At 49.2% G+C, this 20,492-nt stretch overlaps 8 protein-coding genes across 8 annotated transcripts, besides 1 other annotated feature; 3 read left to right on the top strand and 5 right to left on the bottom strand.

The window, feature by feature from the left end:
• Positions 1 to 20,492: part of a sequence feature (contig 1.51 915..1114266(-1)) that runs on past both edges of the window.
• On the bottom strand, positions 287 to 2,439 carry yvc1 (the record flags this gene model as incomplete). Its single annotated transcript, XM_655667.1, has 5 exons — positions 287 to 735; positions 790 to 930; positions 997 to 1,959; positions 2,012 to 2,317; positions 2,373 to 2,439. 5 exons carry the CDS (start codon positions 2,437 to 2,439, stop codon positions 287 to 289), a joined length of 1,926 nt encoding a protein of 641 aa, XP_660759.1.
• ANIA_03156 (translation initiation factor eIF2 subunit alpha) lies at positions 2,589 to 4,323 on the bottom strand. Its single transcript, XM_655668.2, has 4 exons — positions 4,081 to 4,323; positions 3,850 to 4,012; positions 3,584 to 3,791; positions 2,589 to 3,527 (listed from the first exon to the last, which is right to left on the bottom strand). Exons 1-4 carry the CDS (start codon positions 4,156 to 4,158, stop codon positions 3,050 to 3,052), a joined length of 927 nt encoding a protein of 308 aa, XP_660760.1. The 5' UTR covers positions 4,159 to 4,323; the 3' UTR covers positions 2,589 to 3,049.
• ANIA_03157 (SulP family inorganic anion transporter) lies at positions 4,472 to 7,203 on the top strand (the record flags this gene model as incomplete). The annotated part of the gene is made up of 5 exons (XM_655669.2): positions 4,472 to 4,580; positions 4,641 to 5,207; positions 5,256 to 5,882; positions 5,931 to 6,450; positions 6,499 to 7,203. The coding sequence occupies exons 2-5, from the start codon at positions 4,792 to 4,794 to the stop codon at positions 7,201 to 7,203; spliced, it is 2,268 nt and encodes a 755-aa protein (XP_660761.1). The 5' UTR covers positions 4,472 to 4,580; positions 4,641 to 4,791.
• Positions 7,525 to 10,479, bottom strand: ANIA_03158 (uncharacterized protein; the record flags this gene model as incomplete). Its single annotated transcript, XM_655670.1, has 4 exons — positions 7,525 to 8,701; positions 9,132 to 9,752; positions 9,812 to 10,229; positions 10,395 to 10,479. 4 exons carry the CDS (start codon positions 10,477 to 10,479, stop codon positions 7,525 to 7,527), a joined length of 2,301 nt encoding a protein of 766 aa, XP_660762.1.
• ANIA_03159 (Ras-GEF domain-containing protein) lies at positions 11,049 to 12,590 on the bottom strand (the record flags this gene model as incomplete). Its single annotated transcript, XM_655671.1, has 3 exons — positions 11,049 to 11,386; positions 11,470 to 11,686; positions 11,739 to 12,590. 3 exons carry the CDS (start codon positions 12,588 to 12,590, stop codon positions 11,049 to 11,051), a joined length of 1,407 nt encoding a protein of 468 aa, XP_660763.1.
• Positions 13,102 to 15,056, bottom strand: ANIA_03160 (uncharacterized protein; the record flags this gene model as incomplete). The annotated part of the gene is made up of 5 exons (XM_655672.1): positions 13,102 to 14,033; positions 14,099 to 14,157; positions 14,200 to 14,441; positions 14,491 to 14,761; positions 14,833 to 15,056. 5 exons carry the CDS (start codon positions 15,054 to 15,056, stop codon positions 13,102 to 13,104), a joined length of 1,728 nt encoding a protein of 575 aa, XP_660764.1.
• Positions 16,221 to 17,359, top strand: ANIA_03161 (oxidoreductase, short chain dehydrogenase/reductase family superfamily; the record flags this gene model as incomplete). The annotated part of the gene is made up of 3 exons (XM_050612534.1): positions 16,221 to 17,089; positions 17,144 to 17,240; positions 17,293 to 17,359. Exons 1-3 carry the CDS (start codon positions 16,480 to 16,482, stop codon positions 17,357 to 17,359), a joined length of 774 nt encoding a protein of 257 aa, XP_050468445.1. The 5' UTR covers positions 16,221 to 16,479.
• Positions 18,891 to 19,620, top strand: ANIA_03162 (protein ngn4; the record flags this gene model as incomplete). Its single annotated transcript, XM_655674.1, has 2 exons — positions 18,891 to 19,314; positions 19,367 to 19,620. 2 exons carry the CDS (start codon positions 18,891 to 18,893, stop codon positions 19,618 to 19,620), a joined length of 678 nt encoding a protein of 225 aa, XP_660766.1.

The following is a 20,492-nucleotide window of genomic DNA, read 5'->3' as shown; positions in this document are numbered from 1 at the left end:
TTATACTGTTTTGCTTTCGATTTATGAGACGAGGCAGATCCTGTGGTCGTCTGATATGGAGCACATGCTCTGCGTAGCGTATACAGCTGTTCCGCGCACGGCAGGCTTAACGAGTGCATGTTGCATTGTATATATGAATAGGAACCCTCATGCAATAATTCCATCAAAATCATGTCATGTCAAGCGACAACGATCATCTCAACTTCCAAAGCCAAACGTATAGTTACCACATCAAATCAATTCGAATCGAGTACTTGCGGTCGAACACCAATCAATCATCTATCCATCACTCAGCAGCTCTAAGGCTAGAACTCGACTCCCCCAACCTATTACTCTCTCTCCCTCCATCCCTCTCCCCGTTGGTCTCAATCAACACCCTAACGACTTCCGTCAATGCCCTGACCTCCTCCCTCAACTTCGCAACCTCGGCCGCGGACGGATCAACCCTCACATCTGGACTACTCTCCTTAACGGCCACCTTCCACTCATCGTCAACCTCAAAGCCGACCTGCTCAGCCATTCCCTCCCACTCCTCAACGTGGTCGTCATCCTCCTCGCCGCGTCGCCGATTACGTCTGATCCGGCGCGCTTCGCGGATCTCCAGGATCCCAATAACCAAAAGGAGCGGAGAATATACGATACCCATGACGATATCGTTAAGTTTTGCATAGGTGGTGGCGGAAAGCCACCATTCAAAGGGGAGGATTAGAAAGATTATTTCGATGAGATTGAATGCTGTTTTTCTTGGTCAGCGCATTGTGTCATATAAGGATGATGGGAAAATCTTACGGGGAATGAAGACGTTTTCATCTGGTGCGCGGACAAATTGCATGGTTTTTTGGGCAAATATGGCCATGTATTCGTCAGTGGCATTTCCGGAGATCGCTTCATAGGCGCTGTTGTAGAGGGCAATGAGGATGTTCAGAAGAACTGTTAAGTGGTGCGGTCAATCCCTGTTAGCGGCCAATGGTAGAGGGATAAGAATGAGAAACATACTAGTCAGGACGATGAAAGTGTAGAAGTAGTAGAGGATAATCCCAAACGGAAAGGCGAAGTCCTCAAACATCCCGAACTCCGGACTCTGCATAATACTGTTTGCCATTGCAATAACGATGCCCTTTGTACCGAGTGGGCCGCTATCGACTTGCGCCATGCCTGTGAACGCTTGAAAGAATCCGACCAGGACAACAAGGAGAAGGGCGAAGAAGATCAGACTCTCCTTCATCATTACCCGGAGGACAACGAACATGGCGCCGAAGAAGCGGAGGGTGTCTAAATAAAGCATCATGCGCATCCAGAACATGGGACCTGCAAAGGCTAGGAAATTATAACTTAATTTGTTTAGCGTCTGTCTTTGCTCATCACCAGCAGAGGCAGAGTGTGCGAGGGCCGCGACTCGCAGGAAGAACGAGACGGCAAGAATGGCGTATAGTGTGGAGTTGAAGGCATTCCAGAAGTCGAAGTAGTTTCGTCCAATTTTCCAGAGCTTCGTGGCCTCATCACAGATGAATGCAAGTGTTATGACATAAAGTACTCCCTCGACGACGTCTAGGTCGCCGGTTGGGTTAACGGTGTTAATAACTTCAGTGTACAGGCCTAGATAGACGAATGAAAACAGGATCTGGCATGCGCTCTGATAGATGGGCGCGCGCATTCGGTCTGGATGAAAATGGACTGCAAAATCGGTACTGTCTCTGTCTTGATAGGGGACAAAGTTGGTTGGGTTGCCTTCTTGCTGGCACAGCCAGCCATTCCAGAGGTACTTGATGCACTTCTGGTACCCAGAAGAGCCGATTACCCTCAAGGCATGGAGGTCAACTGCTCGCTCAATGACGTTGGCGGGGGCGCTTTCTTCGCCGTCCTGGAAGATAGAGTAGCGCTTGAGGAGGACATGAACGAGAAGATGATTCTGATCTTCGTCGGCTTCAATACTGCTCATCGTCAGGAAATTCATGCAGACTGATTGAGGACGAGACTAGGATACGATACATTCGCTTCGCTATGACCTCACAGGCTGTAGCTCGAAGCTCATGGAGTTCGGAATCCCACAGCTCCTGCTGTGCTTGACGCTTAAACCATCGCAAACACACGAGTAGGCAGAACGGCACGCATGCGCGAAGATGCTCTCCTCCGGCCTGCATCGCAGTATGGATCACATCCTGAGTTATGACCCGGCTGTTGGCGCTAGTTATCGACTCTTCTTCCAACTCACATGGAATGACTTGTTCAAGCTGGTATTTCAGCCGCAGAGCAAGTCTAGTCACTTCCTTTGCAGGGTGATCAGTTGGAATCTCGTCTCCTTCGTGAGTTGGAAGCACTAGAGGTTGAGTTAGCTGCAGGTCTTGGGGAGCTGCTATTGCCCGGTGACGTACATCGATGCCGCTGCATGTCCTGGAGAAACCCGGAGGCCTCAGAGGCGAATATGTCCCGCCAACCCATTCCGAGGCTTCGAGGATGGAAAAACTAAACAATGGATGACTGCTGGATGAAGGGGTAAATGATGGTAGAGAGGATCATGGATCTTTCAGGGCCTAAACTTATAAGGATCAATAAAGCGGTGCCCCACCTTCAGCCCCAGCCACATTCTACACTGGACGAACTCTCAACATTCAAGCAGCTTGATAGGGTAGATGTCTAAGCCGGTCACCGGCGGTGAATCACAGATGAAGAAGCTTATGTACATCGGAACTAGGGTAACGATCATGGAAGTTTCCAACCTCAGAGAAAGAACTCGACGCAGTATCCACAGATCGAGGATACCGCACGTCGCACTGATAGAACGACCGAATCCCATCCAAGGAGTTTCGTTTAAGACTCTGCTGTTGCTCCAAATTCCTCCTCTTCGCAAGCTAAAACGTCCTTCGTCTCATAATTCGTGACACGTTCGAAACCTTTCTAATGAACTTTTTGTCCGTCTACTTCATCTCGCAGCGTGCCAACCCGACTCAGAACTGCTTACAGCATGACACGAACGCGGGAGGCGTCTGGCCGACCACCCCATCTTCCTGAGGGAAGACTCAAAGCGGCACTTAAACAATGACGCACATATTTATTCGGGGACACCCTCGTCGCTCTCAGACTGGCTCTCGTCTCCGCTGACCTCCATGTTCTCACGCTCGCGCTTCTCCATGAGCTCCTGAAGAGCAGCGTCATCGTGCTCCGTAACAGCCTTGGGAGCCATCTTAACAGTGCAGCCACCGCCAGACGCTTTGATCGTGGTCTCAATCCGTTCAATGGCTTCTTCAAGCATCTTGATACCGTGTGTCTTGTCCAGACATTGGCTAGTCAAGACATAGAGCGGAGGAGCAACCAGTTTGACCTTTATTTGGTTCTCAGGAGTGTTCTCTGCCTCAGCGGTCCGCAGAGCGTTCTTGACCGCATCGATACCATCATAACCAAAGCAGGTGACTTCAATATCCGCGCGCACTTTCGTCGGGTGGGGTGTAAGTCGCTTGCCAATGTACTGAGTCAGCTCCTTTTTCACGGCTTCATTGGGGAATTCGACATCGGCCCAAACATCGGGGTTCCTATAAGAATAATATGAGTTACGCGAAGTTCTGACGTCTAGCTGGAAGAGCCTTACGTGATTGAGATCTTGAAAGCATCGTGCGAGTGGCCGTATTTTCGGTTCAACGGCCAGGCGATCTGCTGGTATAGCGTCTCAAGAGGGGTCTGAGTTGCCTCTGCAACATGTCGCAGAATCGAGTGGACAGCCTTGCTCTTGTTGTACCTCTCTTCGCATTTGATAACATCTTCTGGAGAAACTCGTCGCTTCGACAGATCAATGTAACCTAACGTCGAAGACAAAGGGTTAGAAATTCTCTCGCTAGCTGCTCACGTTGCACTCACCCTTCTCCTTGTCCACACGGAGCACAATAACGACCTCGTTGCGGCCAATGCGGATGAGCTTCTGGATACTACGAATACGTCTCCGCGAAAGCTCAGAGAGCAGAATCATGCCGTCAATGTTGTCATATTCGAGAAGCTTCACGTAGGCACCCATTTCGGCAATCTAGATATGAGGAGTCGGTATATTAATTTGCTGTTCCAAATGGCTATATTTGCAATCCGATCTCATACCTGCTTAACGTTGACCATAACATAACTGTCAACCTCCGGGTACTTCTCCTCGTAGAACCGACAATTTGTGAGCGACATTTTGGCGGGGTTGCGCCTTTTTGCGGGCGAAGTTGTGGATTCGGCTGATGTCAAAAAAGAGATCTGGAAAAAGCAGTGACGCTCTGAGGCTAAATAATGCTTCTTCGGAAGATTTGCCGAGGGAGAATTTGCTGGGGAAACCGAGAATCGTCGTGGATGATTGTGCTTGAGATCGCAGCACAATTCCTTCAAATCGCTTTGTGGCGGCTCAAACCCACTTTGAGTTGGATCACGTGATTCTGTTACTCACCGCCTGGGCAGTTTTGATATCGCGGCTCGAATCCGAAGTAAATGGCATCATAGACCTTAGATCATTACAAGTCAAAACATACTTCTCTGTGACGCTTGCTGGCCTGGGCCTTCTCATTGTAGGAGCTGAGATACTTCCGCTTCGCCGTCTACCCAACCAAAAGCCATGCATTGTATGCTCCCGGCTTTATCTTTACCCTCGACTCCAACTGACACTAGCGGTGTACCCACAGCACGGTATCAGCGACGCCGATTTATCTTTATTTCCTAGTCTTGGGTTTCGTTTACTTCTGGAGGCATTCTACTTTGCTAGATTGTTATCGTTCCCTAGACACCCTTCTCTGACTGCAGCATCTGCATGGCTTGTCATCGCCGCTCGCCACGATGACCGAATCGGATCACACCCGCTCTTTGCGAGATCGGATCATTGAACTCTTTCGTCCCCCGGCGTCCGTTACCTTCTTACCTCGCATGACGGTGCACAACAATACAATGGGCGATTTTGATGAGTCGGCCGGAAGCAATTCATCACAGGTCGACTCCCGAACTCCACTGCTAGGATCGTACGACCGTCGAGAGCCTCCATGTGGTATGGGTAACTCCTGCAACCATGGCACATTCACTCCGAGGGTGGAGTCTGATGACTGGCGTACAAATGCTATGCCAGAATATGGAGGCGAACGATATCCCATAGGCAGCACTAGCCGGCGCTCTACCAGTGCTGCACCAAGCGCTCAGGGCTTAGAGAATTTTCCAGCTGGAGCTTCGACACCGCTCACTATAAAGTATAGTAAATCACAGTAAGTCAACGGTCCCGTCTATCAGAACTCCTTAGTAAATATTTCTAGGTATATATCGTATTACATTCCATTCTTTACTTGGATCTCTCAGTATCGACTATCGTACCTTCGCGGCGATATCTGTGCTGCCCTGACAGTCGCTTCAATTTACATTCCGATGGGTCTTTCATTATCAAACATCGCCCACGCACCTCCAATCAATGGCCTCTATTCATTCGTACTTCAGCCGTTCATATACGCAATACTAGGGAGTTCCCCCTTGCTCGTCGTTGGCCCAGAAGCAGCTGGGTCTTTGTTGACTGGAGCCATCGTCAAAGAAAGCGTCAATCAGGGATCGTCAGGAGAGGATGACGAAGCCGCAAATGCCATAGTTGTGGGGGTAGCTACTGCGCTGGCAGGGCTTATGATCTTAGTCGCTGGAATATTCCGACTGGGTTTCCTAGACAACGTTCTCAGCCGGCCGTTTCTGCGAGGCTTTATCACGGCCATCGGCTTCGTTATTTTCGTGGATCAGTTCATACCTGAGCTTGGTTTGGCGGCTGAAGCCAAGGCTGCTGGTGTTACACATGGCAGCACCGTGGACAAGCTGCTATTCATAATCAGAAATATTACTCACTCACATAGCTTGACGGCGGCCGTTGCATTCACGAGTTTCGCCATAATCATGGTATTTCGGTATGTTTGCCGGTCCAGGGAAAGCACAATTCTGATTCATCTTTGTAGTACCCTCAAGAAGCTTCTTCAGCCGCGGTATCCGCAGGTTATTTATTTTCCAGATCGAATACTTGTTGTTGTTATCTCAGCAGTCCTAACCCAGCAGCTCAGATGGCACGAGCAAGGGCTTGAAGTCCTAGGCCCAACTAAGAATTCAGGCAATGGCGTCTTCAATTTCGAGTGGCCTTTTCAGCCAAAATACGCAGAGTATCTCCGCACTGCATTGAGTACCTCCTTCATTATTGCAATTCTCGGTTTTTTCGAGTCATCTGTCGCTGCCAAGGGACTTACTGGCGTTGCAAGCGTGGGTGTGCAAGGAATGCAAGTTAGCCCCAACAGGGAGATGGTGGCGCTAGGATTCGCCAACGTTGTCGGCGGATGTTTTATGTCTCTTCCTGCATTTGGCGGATATGCAAGAAGTAAAGTTAACGCATCGACTGGTGCGCGATCGCCAATGAGCAATATCTGCCTCAGCGTAGTTGCAATCATATGCATCATGGTCCTTTTGCCGTATCTTTATTATCTTCCGGTAAGTTCTAAAGCACAACTGCAATCATTCCTTCCTTACAATCCACAGAAAGCTGTGCTGTCCTCCATGATCTCCGTCGTCGCCTACTCTTTGATTGAAGAGTGTCCTCACGACCTAGCCTTCTTCATCCGCCTCCGCGGCTGGTCTGAGTTAGCCCTCATGCTCTTAATATTCCTCTCAACAATCTTCTACTCTCTCGAACTCGGCATTGCCCTCGGCATGGGTCTGTCAGTACTAATCCTCATCCGCCACTCCACGAAACCTCGCATCCAGATCCTCGGTAAAGTAGCCGGTAGCGACCGCTTCGACAACGCTGAATTACACCCAGAGAATGTTGAGTCGGTCGAAGGTGCGCTCGTTGTCAAAATTCCTGAACCTCTAACCTTCGCAAATACGGGGGACCTCAAGAATCGTCTCCGCCGATTAGAGATGTACGGTACGAACCGTGCGCACCCCTCTATGCCGAGGATAAGGCCTCCAGAGCATAATCGGAATGTTATTTTTGATGTCCATGGTGTGACAAGTATTGATGGTTCAGGGGCGCAGGTGTTATATGAGATTGTGGATGGGTATGCGCAGGCCGGCACGAGAGTGTTCTTCTGCCGGGTTCCGAACCGAAGTGTGTATCGTATGTTCCAGCGGAGTGGGATTGTGGAGCGGTGTGGCGGGATGTCGCATTTCGTTGGGCATGTTGACGAGGCGCTTAAACTTACAGATTCGGAGACGAGGCCGTTAAGTGCATCTAGTGCTTGAGGTGCGGCTTTGGTCAGTCTGAACTATGGAGTTGGTCGGGGCTCCAATGCTGTACGCGATTGCCAATTCAATGGAGTCCAAGGCCAACGGCAGGTATACTGCCAGAGCTCTCTTATGTGAGCAACGAGCGTATTTCGAGTTATCTGATTTGTGATCCTCCATATAGATGTACAATTGGCGCTCACAATTAAGCTATGAAAGGGAAAAAGTTAATGTCAGTCCATCCTTATATCTTATCTATTCATACGAGTGAAAGCCAAGCGGTATCATATATGAAAACCAAAAAAAAAAAAAAAAAAAAAAAGAAAGTAAAAATCAACCTTAATTTTGTTCTTCAGCATGACTATCAAATCCACTCCCCATGCCATTTCCAGCCCTCTTCAGAACAGCCCTGAGCAGTGCCTCTCCACCACTCAACTCGCCTCTTTTCTGCTCATCATCCTCCTCTCCTCCAGTTCTGTCTTCCGCCTTCGCAACAATCTTCAATCGCCCCTCAGAGGTAACCACAAAACCAGCACACGCAATTCTCGTGAGCCGCACATAGCCCCCTGTCAGCAAAGACCCAGCAGTAGTAGCGGCTGCACCTTCCACTAACGGCAATCTCAAATCCAGAGCAAGATGTTTCGATAAGTACGCTGACAGTCCAGACAGCACGGAAGTCCCGGCATTACCTGCGTAAGAAGTAGACCCTGGCACTCGTATAAAAGCCCCAGACGTCTCCCTCGGAATACAAACAGTCAGCGCCTTCAGCGAGGGTGCTATCGGCGGGGCAAAGGAGATCGTTATGTGTAATTCGCGCATAATCTCTCCTACATCCGCACCCGCGTTCACTGGCCCAGCTGGGGTCAATCCACTAAGATAACTTTGCAGAATTTCACAAAGCCCGTGGCTTGAGATCCGTAAGGCAGACACATACGTGTCGAAGTTCGAGCTAAGGAACGAAAATAAGCTCTCCCTGAGGGGTTTCGGGAGGCGTAAAAGGAGAAGGGGGAGGTGTGTTGATGCGGATACTGTCGTTATTGATGACTTCAGGGATGGACGGCCTCGTTTGCGCTTTCTCTGCTTCTGCAATTGTTCTTGGTCTTGGCTCTGGTTCCTAGAGACAGCACCAGAGCTAAGAAGGGCGGCTTTGTATGTGGCGTTTTCGTAGGTGAGGGTTATTAGGAGGCCTGCCGGTTCTTCCTCGTTCTGCTCAAATGCACTATGTCCCCCATGCTCGGAAATCATGCTCGCGTCCAGGAAGGAAAGGGATGATATAGCTTCCCATGTACATGATTGGAGTGCGCCGAGGGTTGCGGATGTTGCTGGGTCATGTTGCAAAGTTGGCGCGCCGGCCACAGCCAGGGAGTTAGTCAGGTAGTCTCTCAGGCGCGCGGCGTAAGTGTCTAGGGCGGTTCTGTTTGTGAGGAGGGAATATGACTCCGCATTTTTGTTGATTTCGTAGTGGAGTGGGGAGAGACGGTGGGATGTCCATGATGTGTTGAGGAGGTGGTATGGGCTTGCCATATTGGTCGAGTTGATTATTATGTATGTAGTGGTGGTAGTGAGCCCTTTTCGTCCTGGATAGAAAAAAGGGACTTTCAATTTAAAATCACATGTCGGAACTGTACAGCCACTCTACACCTACTCTCAACACCCAGTCAATTCCCGGATTAGGACAATACTTAATTGTATGGTTAACCTAGATGTTCGATGCCGAGACGCGCCGATGCAAACAATACAAACAAACACGTGCTAAGAACCCACTGCAAGGTATATATGCTCGACTACCAGTCTGACAGGATGCATGTAAGTAGTGTATGAAAGGGAACTCTAACAGAATCGCTGGCATAATGCATAAACAACCTGCTCATGTACCGGTCTAAACCAAAACGCCGCAACCAAGCAAATAATATAGCGTTAGTCAATGTAGCCTTAACGGAGTATACCATCCATCACCAGCACCGGGCTTGCAGTAAGGGCAGCCGAATAAGAAAGGCACGCCGTCATAGAGCATAACTTTCTCTTTCCTATGGTTGCCAGCCCTTCTCTTCGCGATCTCAGCAGTGGCAGCATCGAACCATACATCCTGGACCGAGCGATGGAGATGCACATTCGGCGCGCTCTCAAAAACCCGGGAGTTCATCTCATCGTTTTCAGTCAGTGAGATGTCCCTGTGAAAATTGTACATGAAATCCTTCCGCTGCATCCGCTGGTTCCCGCCGTCCCCAATTTCTGCTGAGAAATATTCCACCAGCCGTTGGAAGGGTGACACTGTCAGCAGCGAGCCTATCCAGCTGTCGTCTGAGACGTCTTGCTCGTCTGGTGGGACGGTATCACGTAGCCAAGAGACCAGCAGGCGCAAACAGTGATGGGTTGATATGAGCGTAGTTGTATCCGTAAAGGGCGGAGATTGCATGATTTTCCTTTGCAATTCCTGATACATTCTCTTGCGAATATCCGGCGGTATTCGCACAGGGAGCCGGCCAGCCTCAAAATCGCGCAAAAGGACATTAGTCTGCTCGCGTCGAGCGTCGGCATAGGACTCGAGAAAGTACAAGGTATAATACCTAGCAATCAACCAGCGTTAGCACTCCATCAATAAAGCTCCGAAACAAAATTGACTCACATAAGCGGCGAAAGATAAGACCACACCTTCCCCATGGCCCTTCTCATGAACACCGCCCGTTCCGCCTTGGACGCAAAGGTAGTCTTCATGAACATCCCCTCACAAGCCACAAACTTATTGACAATCCGGTCCGCAAGATAATAGCATAATCTCGAGCAAAGCTTCTGTCTCCGGCGCAGACTATGCAGATACCGAAACGTATACAGAAAGCCTCCTTTTGCGCTTATGGTCGGCGGGAACAAATCCGAAAGGAGGACGACATCATCCTCCGGTTTCCACGTATACGTCCGCTGCGTGTCGATCGGCGACGGAAGCGTTCCGTGCCGCCGCTGGCGCAGGTACCGGCGGGCGATCGGATGCTCATGCTTACTGAGGACCTCATTGAAAGCTTTGCAGACTAGTTTGAGGGTCAGGAAATCTGTAACCCCACAATAGGCAAAAATAGTGATCTGGAGCTCGACGGGAAGGAGGTCCCATGGTGAGGAGGTGGAGGTGGATATAGGTATTGAGTTGTTGGATTTCGCGACACTAATTAGCGGGCGTCAGCGACAGCTCAAAATCTTATGAAGAGAGGGAAGCATACGCAGAGAGCGAGGAAGAAGACGGAAACACCCTATGCCTAAAGGTGGAGGCACGCTTCCCATGGTTAGTGTCAGCATTATTGACATTATGATCTGCCTGCTTCCTTAGGCTGGAAGCGCGGGCTCTTTTCACATGGGATGAGAGAGCGTGCAGAAGTGAACTCATCATCGACTTGTGCAGGCAGGCATAGGGACTCCGTAGACAGCCCCAGCTGCTAGCGAGCGAACATTGAGATGGAGATGGATGGATTAATACGTCAAATTCCAAAACTAAAGGCTGGGCCTTGCCGACGCCTCATAATCCTGTTTTCGTCATGCTGGCCCCCTTCATCTGCCGACCGCCTGCTTACGGCTAGCTTTTTTGATCTCAATTTGTAAAAGATTAATATTTATTGATTAGTGGCTTATAGTATCATTTTTCTATTCTAGAGCATAGATAACAGGCCGGCTGGCCCAATTGGCAAGGCGTCTGACTACGAATCAGGAGATTGCAGGTTCGAGCCCTGCGTCGGTCAAACTTTTTTTGCTTATCACAAGTTCTCTCTAAATATCAGTGTGTACATATTTGACTGCTAGTTCTTTTTCTCTTTCTGGTCCAATTCAAGAGGTCACATATCTCAAAAACCTTAGATAAATCCTGCCGGAATCTACGGCTATCAATCAAATACCATGCAAGCAACAACCATGGCAGTTGTCATCCCCCCTGTGGCAGTATACGTATCTCGCTCTCTTTTCCTATCCCACCGACCCCTCGGCTCCAGCTCACAGCTTCTGTCCCACAGCCTCTCCGAATTAACCGCGCGTTGCAGCTCCGTCGCGAGGTATTCCTGCAGCTCTGGTACGGGCTGTAAACAGTACATCGCTTCTTGAAAGTGCTGAACGGTATCGATGGTGGATGCCATCATGGAGTATCTGGAGAAATTGATCAGTCGTTCATCTGGCGTTAGTTCCGGATTTCCATCTTCGATGAAGACTAGGTCTTTTAGGAATATGCCTGCAAGACGAGATCACGATCAGTACCTACTACTTGGGCGGTTCGTAAAATTGCAAGACCCGGAACTAGTGAATAATACTAACCAAGAAAAGGGATACATGGCGGTATTGCGCGCCGCAGGATATTCCGATAAGTCTGATGGTTTTGTTCGCTCGACATCATAGCTTGTAATGGTTCAAGTTTGTCGCAGTCACGCTGTGTGACCATTGCCCAAGTTCGACCAAGCCGGTACACAGGTGCACTCTGCAGACCTGACAATATGGAGACAACAGCTGAGTAGTTCTGAAGGTCATGACATGCCTGTTAGGTACCGTGTCAGTCTAAGATCCAACTTTTGTAGGAACGATCATACATTGGCGACATTAATGAAGTGCCCTATAACCTGCGTCCGCGGTTTCAAGTCCGATTCTGCAAGTACTAGGGCTCCAACCCAACCAGAGAGCTGATTGAAGAATTGAATTAGGGCTCTGACATTGGGAGCCACGTCTTGGCTCTCCCTCCTTTGCCAGTTTTTATGCATGAGTTCATTAGGCTGTACTTTACCAAAGATGCATGATTCCATTAGGGTTAGTTGGCGCGCGATCTCTCTGGCATCAATTTTGAGAAATTGAAGCTTATTCGGTTTCATCTTCCGTGGCAGGATTGGCTTGGGGGCGGTTGAGCTTGAGCTGGACGTTGCGATAGATGATGGCTGGGAACGCGGCCTCCTCATGCCCTCTGGCTCGAGGCCCACAAGTCGGCAATGGGTCATTTCATGAAGCTTCTGCTGCTGTGTACTTGACGCGAGGGCCCTAACGAATGACTGGAGATTTAGGAGATTCTCATGCGTTTCAGGGCCTTTCGGCTCATTCCATGTCCAGAAATTTTCGAGCCATTGATTTAGGGTATCCAACACCCGTACCTGAATCAAGGGCTTTGCCTGACTTGACCATTCTGCTGCTTTCATTGGGTTTAGATTGACAGGCGGTGCGCAATCATACCTCCTAATGAGCAGCTGGACAAGTTCCGTCCCTGAAGTGAAGTATGTATATGTCGTGAGAAATATTCTGTTGAAAGATGCATCTAGCTTGTTTGGATGAGTAAGATGTTCCACCAGTGCTGCAAGAGATCCAGCTCTAACACTCTCGTTATCGTCGTAGATGAGTCCAGCGGGGTGCTCAACGAGGTTCGAGTCAGCGATCTTGTCTTGTTCGGGGTCGTCCATGGTTGTGTTGTTGCAGCTCTGCGGTAGGGGCCATCAAGCTAGGTATTGGAGGTCTGCGGGGATGATCAAGAGAGGTGAACGAAAGCCGTGAGTTATAGGTAGCTACGTATGTAGGGTTCCGCGGGGCCGACGTAAGCGCGAGCAAGGACAATGAAGGAAGAGGATGATGCACCGTTCATGGATGTTAGTAGGTACCCAGACAGTGGGGCACGGTTCTGGTCAAGAACCCACTCGAGCTCGCATGGCATGTCTGTTTAGGGCGGCCCTTATTCCATTTAAGGACCATGCTTTGTCCGATTTCGGATCTTGTGTACTCAGACTCTAGGCGGGGCAATAATACTGACGGTTCTTTCTCGTGTACCGTTCATAATACCCCGGCATCTTCCTATTTCAGATGCTGAAAAATGGTTGAAACTATATATACGATGGATGACATATAAGCCGCGTTTATTTACGCTAAACCACCATAAGTACGAATAATTCTACCAGAGAACAGCACTATCCCTGCAGCTCAAAGCACAGTGCCCTTGACCTGCATCTTCCTCTTTAAATCGATATCCCTAATAAGGATACACCAAGGAATCGCAAGCATCATAATGCCGCAGCCAACAGCAAGTAGTCTGAGTTCAGCATAGGCGTAGGCCATCTGGATGGCCGTCCTGATGGGGCTGCCTACTGGGTACCCTATCTGCGTTCTGAGATCATCGTAGATGCTGCTGAAGTTAGACATGGCCGACTCAGGAAGATACCGAATAAGAGCGTTCCGGTATGTGTGTTGCCAGATAGATGTGCTGATGGTCAACCCAGCAGAATTCCCAATAGTCCCAACAACGTTCAGAATGGCCAATACGGTGGCAACATGCTGGTGATCTACGGCAGCAAGAATAGCAATCTGTTCAACGAGGATGAAAACTGAGCCAGCAATTGCAAGGAAAATCTGGCACATCACTTGATAACCGACGCTCATATTGGGTTTGCGGAAATGAATCATGAGCCCTTGGGTGAAGATATAAAGTGGGATGGAGATGTATAAAGTCCACTTGTACTTGCCAACTCGGCGGATCACCCAGCCGAGGAACAGCAGTAGTACGCCAGAGACAACATCAAAGATGTTGTTGATGTAGTTTGCTGTCGCGATAGTTAGGTTATTGTTGACTTGCAGCCAGGAAGTGAAGTAGTAGCTCCAGCAGTAGTTTGAGAGCTGGTAAGTTGCGTCCAGGAGTACAGCACCTATGATGGTGCGGTTGGTAAGCAGACGCCACTCGAAGAGAGGAACTGGCGCAAGCCACTTTTCCCAGATTGCAAAAAAGAACAGCATTGAGAAGCCAACAACTAGCATGGCGATGATGTAGTCTGAGGCCCAGCCTTCAGGTGCATAATCGGCAATGTCAAAAGGTAGCTGGAACAATACAAGGCCTGCAGTAAATATGCACACTCCCAACACTGGAAAGCATCAAATTAGCCTTATGCTTCAGACAAGGATATTTCGGCAAAAGGATGATACGCACAGTCAAACTCAACAGACCAGTGTCGGATGCTTTCGAGTACCGTGCGGCCACTCGGTCTTCTGATACAGTACCCTTCTTGCTGAGCCTTATGCAAGTTATACTTTAGCATACCGTATAGAGGCAGTGCAATTATGGGAGTAGCAATTGCCCAAGCACCAAAGCCCCATCGCCAAGAAACTTGATAATAAAAGTCCTTTGCCACTTTTGGCCCTGCAAAGGCTGTAATAATGTAAGGAGAGGACGTGAATGCATACGCAAAAGCACGATTCCTCAAACTCGAAGCATCGGCCGTCACGACATCGACGGCATATTCCATACCATAAAAGCCAACGTAGTAGAACACCTAAGCAATTAGGACTTGCTTTCCTCAAGGATTGTTTGCGGCGACTTACATTGGCGGCGCAGTAGGTCTCAAAGGCATTGCAGGACGCCATAAGTACCAGCCCAATAGTCAGGCAAATGACCATGAATAAAAAGCCTTCTGCACGTCCCCATACATCCATCAGTTTCGCCATGGGAAGATATGTCGCAGCGGCAAATGCATCGCCAATGGCTGTCGGTAGTGCAGATAGCGAGTGTGCATTGAATGAACTGGTCACGTATGGATTCAAGCTGCTGGTCACAGAGATCTGGAACGCATTTACAAAGTATAAGAACCAGATGCTATGGGAATATATTATTAGACCAAAATCGATCACCGCAAAAATGACAGGGAAAGAAAAAGAGAAACATACTTGATGAAAACTGCGATCAGAGTGCCCTTCGACCAACTGAGAGTCACGGCCTCAGCATCTTGAACACCATGCTGGGTGTTAGGGGTTGGTGTCTTCTCTTGCGGTCCAGCGCTGCCGTAGCTTGAGCTCTGCTCGATGATATCACTCTCTGTCCCTTCGGTCTTATCCGCTGACATGCGACGAAGGACCGTACGAGTCCTACGGATTAGAGGATGAACACCCATAGCGTCTGATTGTGGTTGAAGGCATGGAAAAAGACAGAGACCAAGTCATCGCGAAAGTTAAAGCCAGATAAAGTGGGCGTAGGTCGATAGTGCACAGGCCCCGAAGTCGGATGCTTGTTTCTCGTGCTGGTTCAACTGTCCGATCGTGCCGCGTGGGATGAGAGTGCGAGACTGGTCGCGTGGGCGTCCGAGTGCGCATGTATCATATTTGTCTTGAATCAGGTATCGACCAATGATCTTTAAAGATGCCGTAACAAAATGTCGTCGAATTTCATATAGTCGCCAAAGTGGATCTGCCCGAGCACGCTTGTCAATCTGATAATCTTATCAGATAATCTTGAGTTTTGTGCTCTGAACAGTGAATGGACGATGTGTTTCCCGTCCTGGGAGACTTTTGGGCCGAACAAGATCTTATGACTCTTCTCTTAGGTTCGTCCCAAGAAGCGCTCTTGATCAGCCTTGAAAGATGAAGCGGTGGAGTTGACTCGATCCATGAAGGTAGAGGCGTTGAACAGCCGCGGTAAGAGCGTTTGCCGGATGGAGGGTAAAAAAAGAAACCAAGGATGGGCAAGGATAATCTACAAAATCACAGCCCTGTTTCGAATGATTGCATCTGGTTTGTGAATTACAGTAATGATCTCGCAGGCGACACCCTGTATTTTTCCTCGTGTTCACGTTCAACACTCACGCCGTACCCGGTGCTCTGGGCAGCTGGTAGCGGGCAGTGGATCCGTAACTGCTTGGAAACTCGCGCACGGCTACCGAGTGCCTGTATGGGATGAGAGGACCCGGCAAGACACTTTTTTTCTGCTGCCGTGTGAAGCGCTGACTGTGGGCCTTCCGAGAGATCGGGCTCCTATCAAATTTTTTATCACCCGGTATGCATGGTGGGATGATATGGAAACAGTGAACGTAGATGCTTATAAGCTATGCCAAAGACGGTTAGGAAATGGCTGCCCGAGGCTGCCAGTGCCGGTCATTTCGCCCATTCGGTTCACTTCGAGATGGGTCTCAGATGAAGCGGTAATTGGCTGGTTGTTAGAATTGATATCCTTTCATAGTGGCTAGGCACAGTTGCCTATCTCATGGTTGGCACTTCGCTGGAAACCCAGGGAACAATGACCCGACGCCGCTGTCGTAACCTCTCGAAAGTAGAAGCGACGCCATTAGTATGCAGTGATCTCGATAGTAAGTTTGCTGTCTTTTCAGATAGCTTATCTATTTGTGCTTCAACAGGGAAAGGCTCTTGCATCAAGGTACCGATTCAGCCACAGGCGATCGCGATCGCAGTTACCAAAGATTGCGGGATAAACTAGCATACGTCATTGCACTTGCGTCAACCTCTATCCATTCATAAACACCACCCTTCCGCATCCCTCTCAATAACCAATCTGTTAGTGGTATAAAAACGGACGTAATCAACATGAGCAGGAACATCCTTATTGTCGGGGCCACGAGGGGTTTGGGCGCCTCCCTCCGCAACCTCTACGCAACCGAGCCATCGACTCGAGTCTTCGCAACAACCCGATCCGACAACGCACCCGAGTCCTACTCCCATCCTCACGTTTCCTGGCTACCAAATATCGACCTCACGAAGCCAGATGTTGGGGAGAGATTGGTCTCGCAACTCCCTTCGTCAACCAAGCTCGCAGCAGTGATCATCACCGCCGGCTACTTTGGCCTCGAGACGTTCGACACCCCCGATTGGGACAAGCAGATACAGATGTACACTACTTCCGCAATCGCACCAGTCTTCGTTGTCCAGAAACTGGTTAAGTGTGGGATTTTGGGTAAAGGAAGCAAGGTCATTCTCGTGAGCAGTGAGAGTGGCAGCATCACGCTACGCCATGAAAAAGAGGGCGGCGGCAACTATGGCCACCATGCCAGCAAGGCGGCGCTTAATATGGTTGGGAAGCTGCTGAGCTTGGATTTGAAGCCGAATGGTATAGCCGTGGGTTTGGTACATCCAGGATTTATGCGGACGGAGATGACGAAGGGTGTTGGGTACGACAAGTACTGGGATGCTGGTGGAGGTGAGCCCGCGACATGTTTAATCACGATATCGACAGTGCTAAAACTCTACCCAGCTGTCACCCCAGATGAGGCTGCAAGGTCACTGGCCGGGTTCGTTGACAAGTTCGACATTAGCAAAACTGGCGAATATTGGGCACCACGGGGTCCTGGGTAAACATCTCCAAATATATATTTTCCAGAGCAGTCTCGCTAACTATAGCAGGGATATCGGAACTGCGGAGCCTGTGCTAGGTAGTGACTTGCCTACTCCGCTACAACTGCCTTGGTGAACGGTTTGAATACGCCACGCCTTTGCCAATCCATTCCTCTGTACGGATACAGCGGCTACCTATTGGCATAGTGTAGCCAAACCGCCAGCAGGGATGATAATTTGATGAAAGTGACGCCCAGATTAGCTATTTCTGAATCTAATGCAACATTCTCATGACTACCCTAATGCAAGTTTGTCACTACATCTGCCCATTTTCGTTATAGCCTCAAGTAAACCACGCCAATGTGAACGTACATCCAAGGTTCCTTCCGTTCCTGTGCGGACGGAGTTCGTTTCAGTTGCTGGCGTGGAGATGGCGAGGTGAAGAATCTCAGGCACTGGCTACCTACTGAACATGCCATTTTAACTTGTGACAACATTGAGCACGCACAATCGCTGTCTGCTTCTAGGACCTGAAGGAATATCGGCATTCCAGGTTTGGCCCATCGCTCTTTCCCTATGGATGGGTTCAAGCCTACGTTCAGTGCGAACTGAAGGCCCGCTTGCAGGTGACAATGTCCAAGGCTTCTACGGGGCTCCTATCATGGGCTCTCCCAACGATAGATTCAGGATACTGGTATGCGTTGATGCATATTCCAGCATATCCGAGCATGTAAGAGGTATAATGGCTGTTCACCTAGATGAATGAATGTGCTAACATGGATTCAACAGATGTGTTCTGAGTAGGTTCCATGAGGCGACTCCTGAATATATATATCTCGGGCACTTCTCCTGGCTCTCAGACCCGGGCCGTAGGGCACATTCAACTAAAAAGGTAAGCTGAAAGAGAACAAAAAAGAAAAGAAGTTTGGGAAACAGAAACAGTACCATATCCAATATCAACTGTATTACACCTCGCGTCACACTGCATCCACACAAGCAAAAGGTAATTATCGGGTGTCATTAGTGCAATTGGCCAAAGGCCTAAAAAAAAAAAATGTAAGTGCATCATCCGTGAATCGAACACGGGCCTCATCGATGGCAACGATGAATTCTACCACTAGACCAATGATGCTTCTTATTGTAAAAGTTAACAAATTATCTACTACATTCAACTCAAGTTGGGCTTGCCGATGCCCATCGGGTTTCAAAGTAGTTTTTGGTAGTTTTGCATCAAAGGTTCAATGAAAGCGCAAATAGAGTCAGTATAACGGGGCCGGTCACCTGTAGCCACTAAATCTATTCCTGCACCCAGGCGCTCCCCATCGGGCTATTCGCAGCATTTTACGTTCCTGCGATATGCTCCGCACTTGATGACCAAAACATTCAACATAACTCACCCTCGTAATCATATCGTCTCTCATTGTTGACCGGGAAGGCGTCATTTTAGCCCAAGGAGCGGCTGCATCCGACCCAGCGTCTGGCGTGTAGTAGGTATCAAAATATCTACCTAGTGCGAATTTCGGAACCTGCACGAAGGCAGCGGCATAAGTACCGCAGCATAAGTACTGCAGCCCGCGCATCCTGAAACCACCTTTGCACGCAAGTAATCCTAGCTCGGTTCTGGAAGTTCTAAAGCAGAGCACGCAACACGAGGAACAACAGCACCAATGGCTCCCACTCCAAGTCCCCTCTATACATTCCGCCAAGTGGAACGCTCTGACCTAGATGCACTGGAAGAACTCCTTTTCACCTCCAAGCTTTCATTGACAATCAACAGACTCTTGTTCAAGGACTGGCCCAATGAAGCAGCACAAAGACGCAACTATCGGGCTGCTCTAGAGAATCAGGATTTCGAAAGCGACGACCGAGAAAGGTTAGGTGTAATCGACAACGCCTCTGGAAAGCTTATCGGCTTTATCGCCCTTTGTCGCAGACAACCTGAACTTCATACGCAGGCCGCCAGTCCCAGTGTTGATGGCCCCGAGAAGCAGATGAATATTCCAGATCATTTCAATCCAGAGGTCTACAATGCTGTGATGAACGCAGTGCGCGAACTTTCCTTTACCGGTCTAGAGACGAGGGAGCATTATGGTAGTTTGTCCAATGCCTGTGTATATTTGGACTGGTGCTGATTATGAAGCAGAGGTGGTATACATTGCCGTGGATCATGCCTTCCGTCGTCGAGGTATAGGCCGAGATTTGGTTCGGCATGTCTTTGCCAAAGCAAAGGCTGCTGGTGTACCTGTCGCCGTATCCTCAGAGCCGCAAGCCTACGCATTCTTTACCGAGATGGGCTTTGAAGAAACCAAGTCGGTAGAGATGGATCTCGCACAGTGGGCACCTTCCTATTCCGGCTTTGGGGCATTTAGATTGAGGTCGATGATCTGGAACCCTTAGGACGAATGATTCCTGCTGTGTAATGAGAGGAATCTGAACAGGCGTTTAGACCAACCCCTCAATACGTACATATTAGTAGGTACTGTCAGCAACGCAACAAGCACTCCAAATTTCAGATGAACTATATAGGCTGGGGTTCACCACAGAGCTAAGCAAAGGTGGCGCAAAGATGCAGAATACAAAGAGCAAACTGCACAAATATTCCCCAGCAATAAGCCACAGCGATTGCAATAATGCGTGTATCTCCTAGTTTGGAAATCGAAACCGAGATGAAGGTAGCGAAACGATTACCACGTCCAAACAAAACCAGATTAAACTGAGATCAATACTCCTGTCCCCACCGTAATCAGCTTATCTATGTCATCCATGGCCTCATGAATCCTCGAAGGCAATGCCATGGCAACGCTAACACGACAGGCATTCACAGTAAAGATTATGACTCATGGCATCGCTCGCCTGACAAGGGAAAGCGTGCCGAGTCAATGATATGGATTATAGTGCATTGGCGGTCCGATTTCAACCCAGTATAATAACCAAGGGCCTTAGGAGTTGCCAATGGTGCCAACAATGGATTTGTGGAGCACAGCCTCAATGCGCCCGTTGCTGGGCGGGCGGGCGCAGAGACAATTGGCGCAATCAATAAATATCTCCAGATGCTTAATCTAGATCACGAACTTGAGGAGAAATTTGACTATGAGGTCGAGCTCAGAGACAACATCAGAAGAGCAGCTCTCCCAATGCCTAAGCTGCATGAAGCGGAACGCAAGGTTTAGCTGAAGCAACAACTCTCACCGGCAATGCACGAGCACTAAGAATGTTAAAAGGCCACGAGAAAAAGCACATGACCAAGTCAGTGCCCCAAACGATATGCT

This window comes from Aspergillus nidulans, chromosome VI, assembly GCF_000011425.1.
Source record: "Aspergillus nidulans FGSC A4 chromosome VI".
Classification (NCBI taxonomy): Eukaryota; Fungi; Ascomycota; class Eurotiomycetes; order Eurotiales; family Aspergillaceae; genus Aspergillus; species Aspergillus nidulans.
The sequence above is the reverse complement of the archived record's forward strand: the minus strand, read 5'-3'. Positions and strand labels throughout refer to the sequence as shown.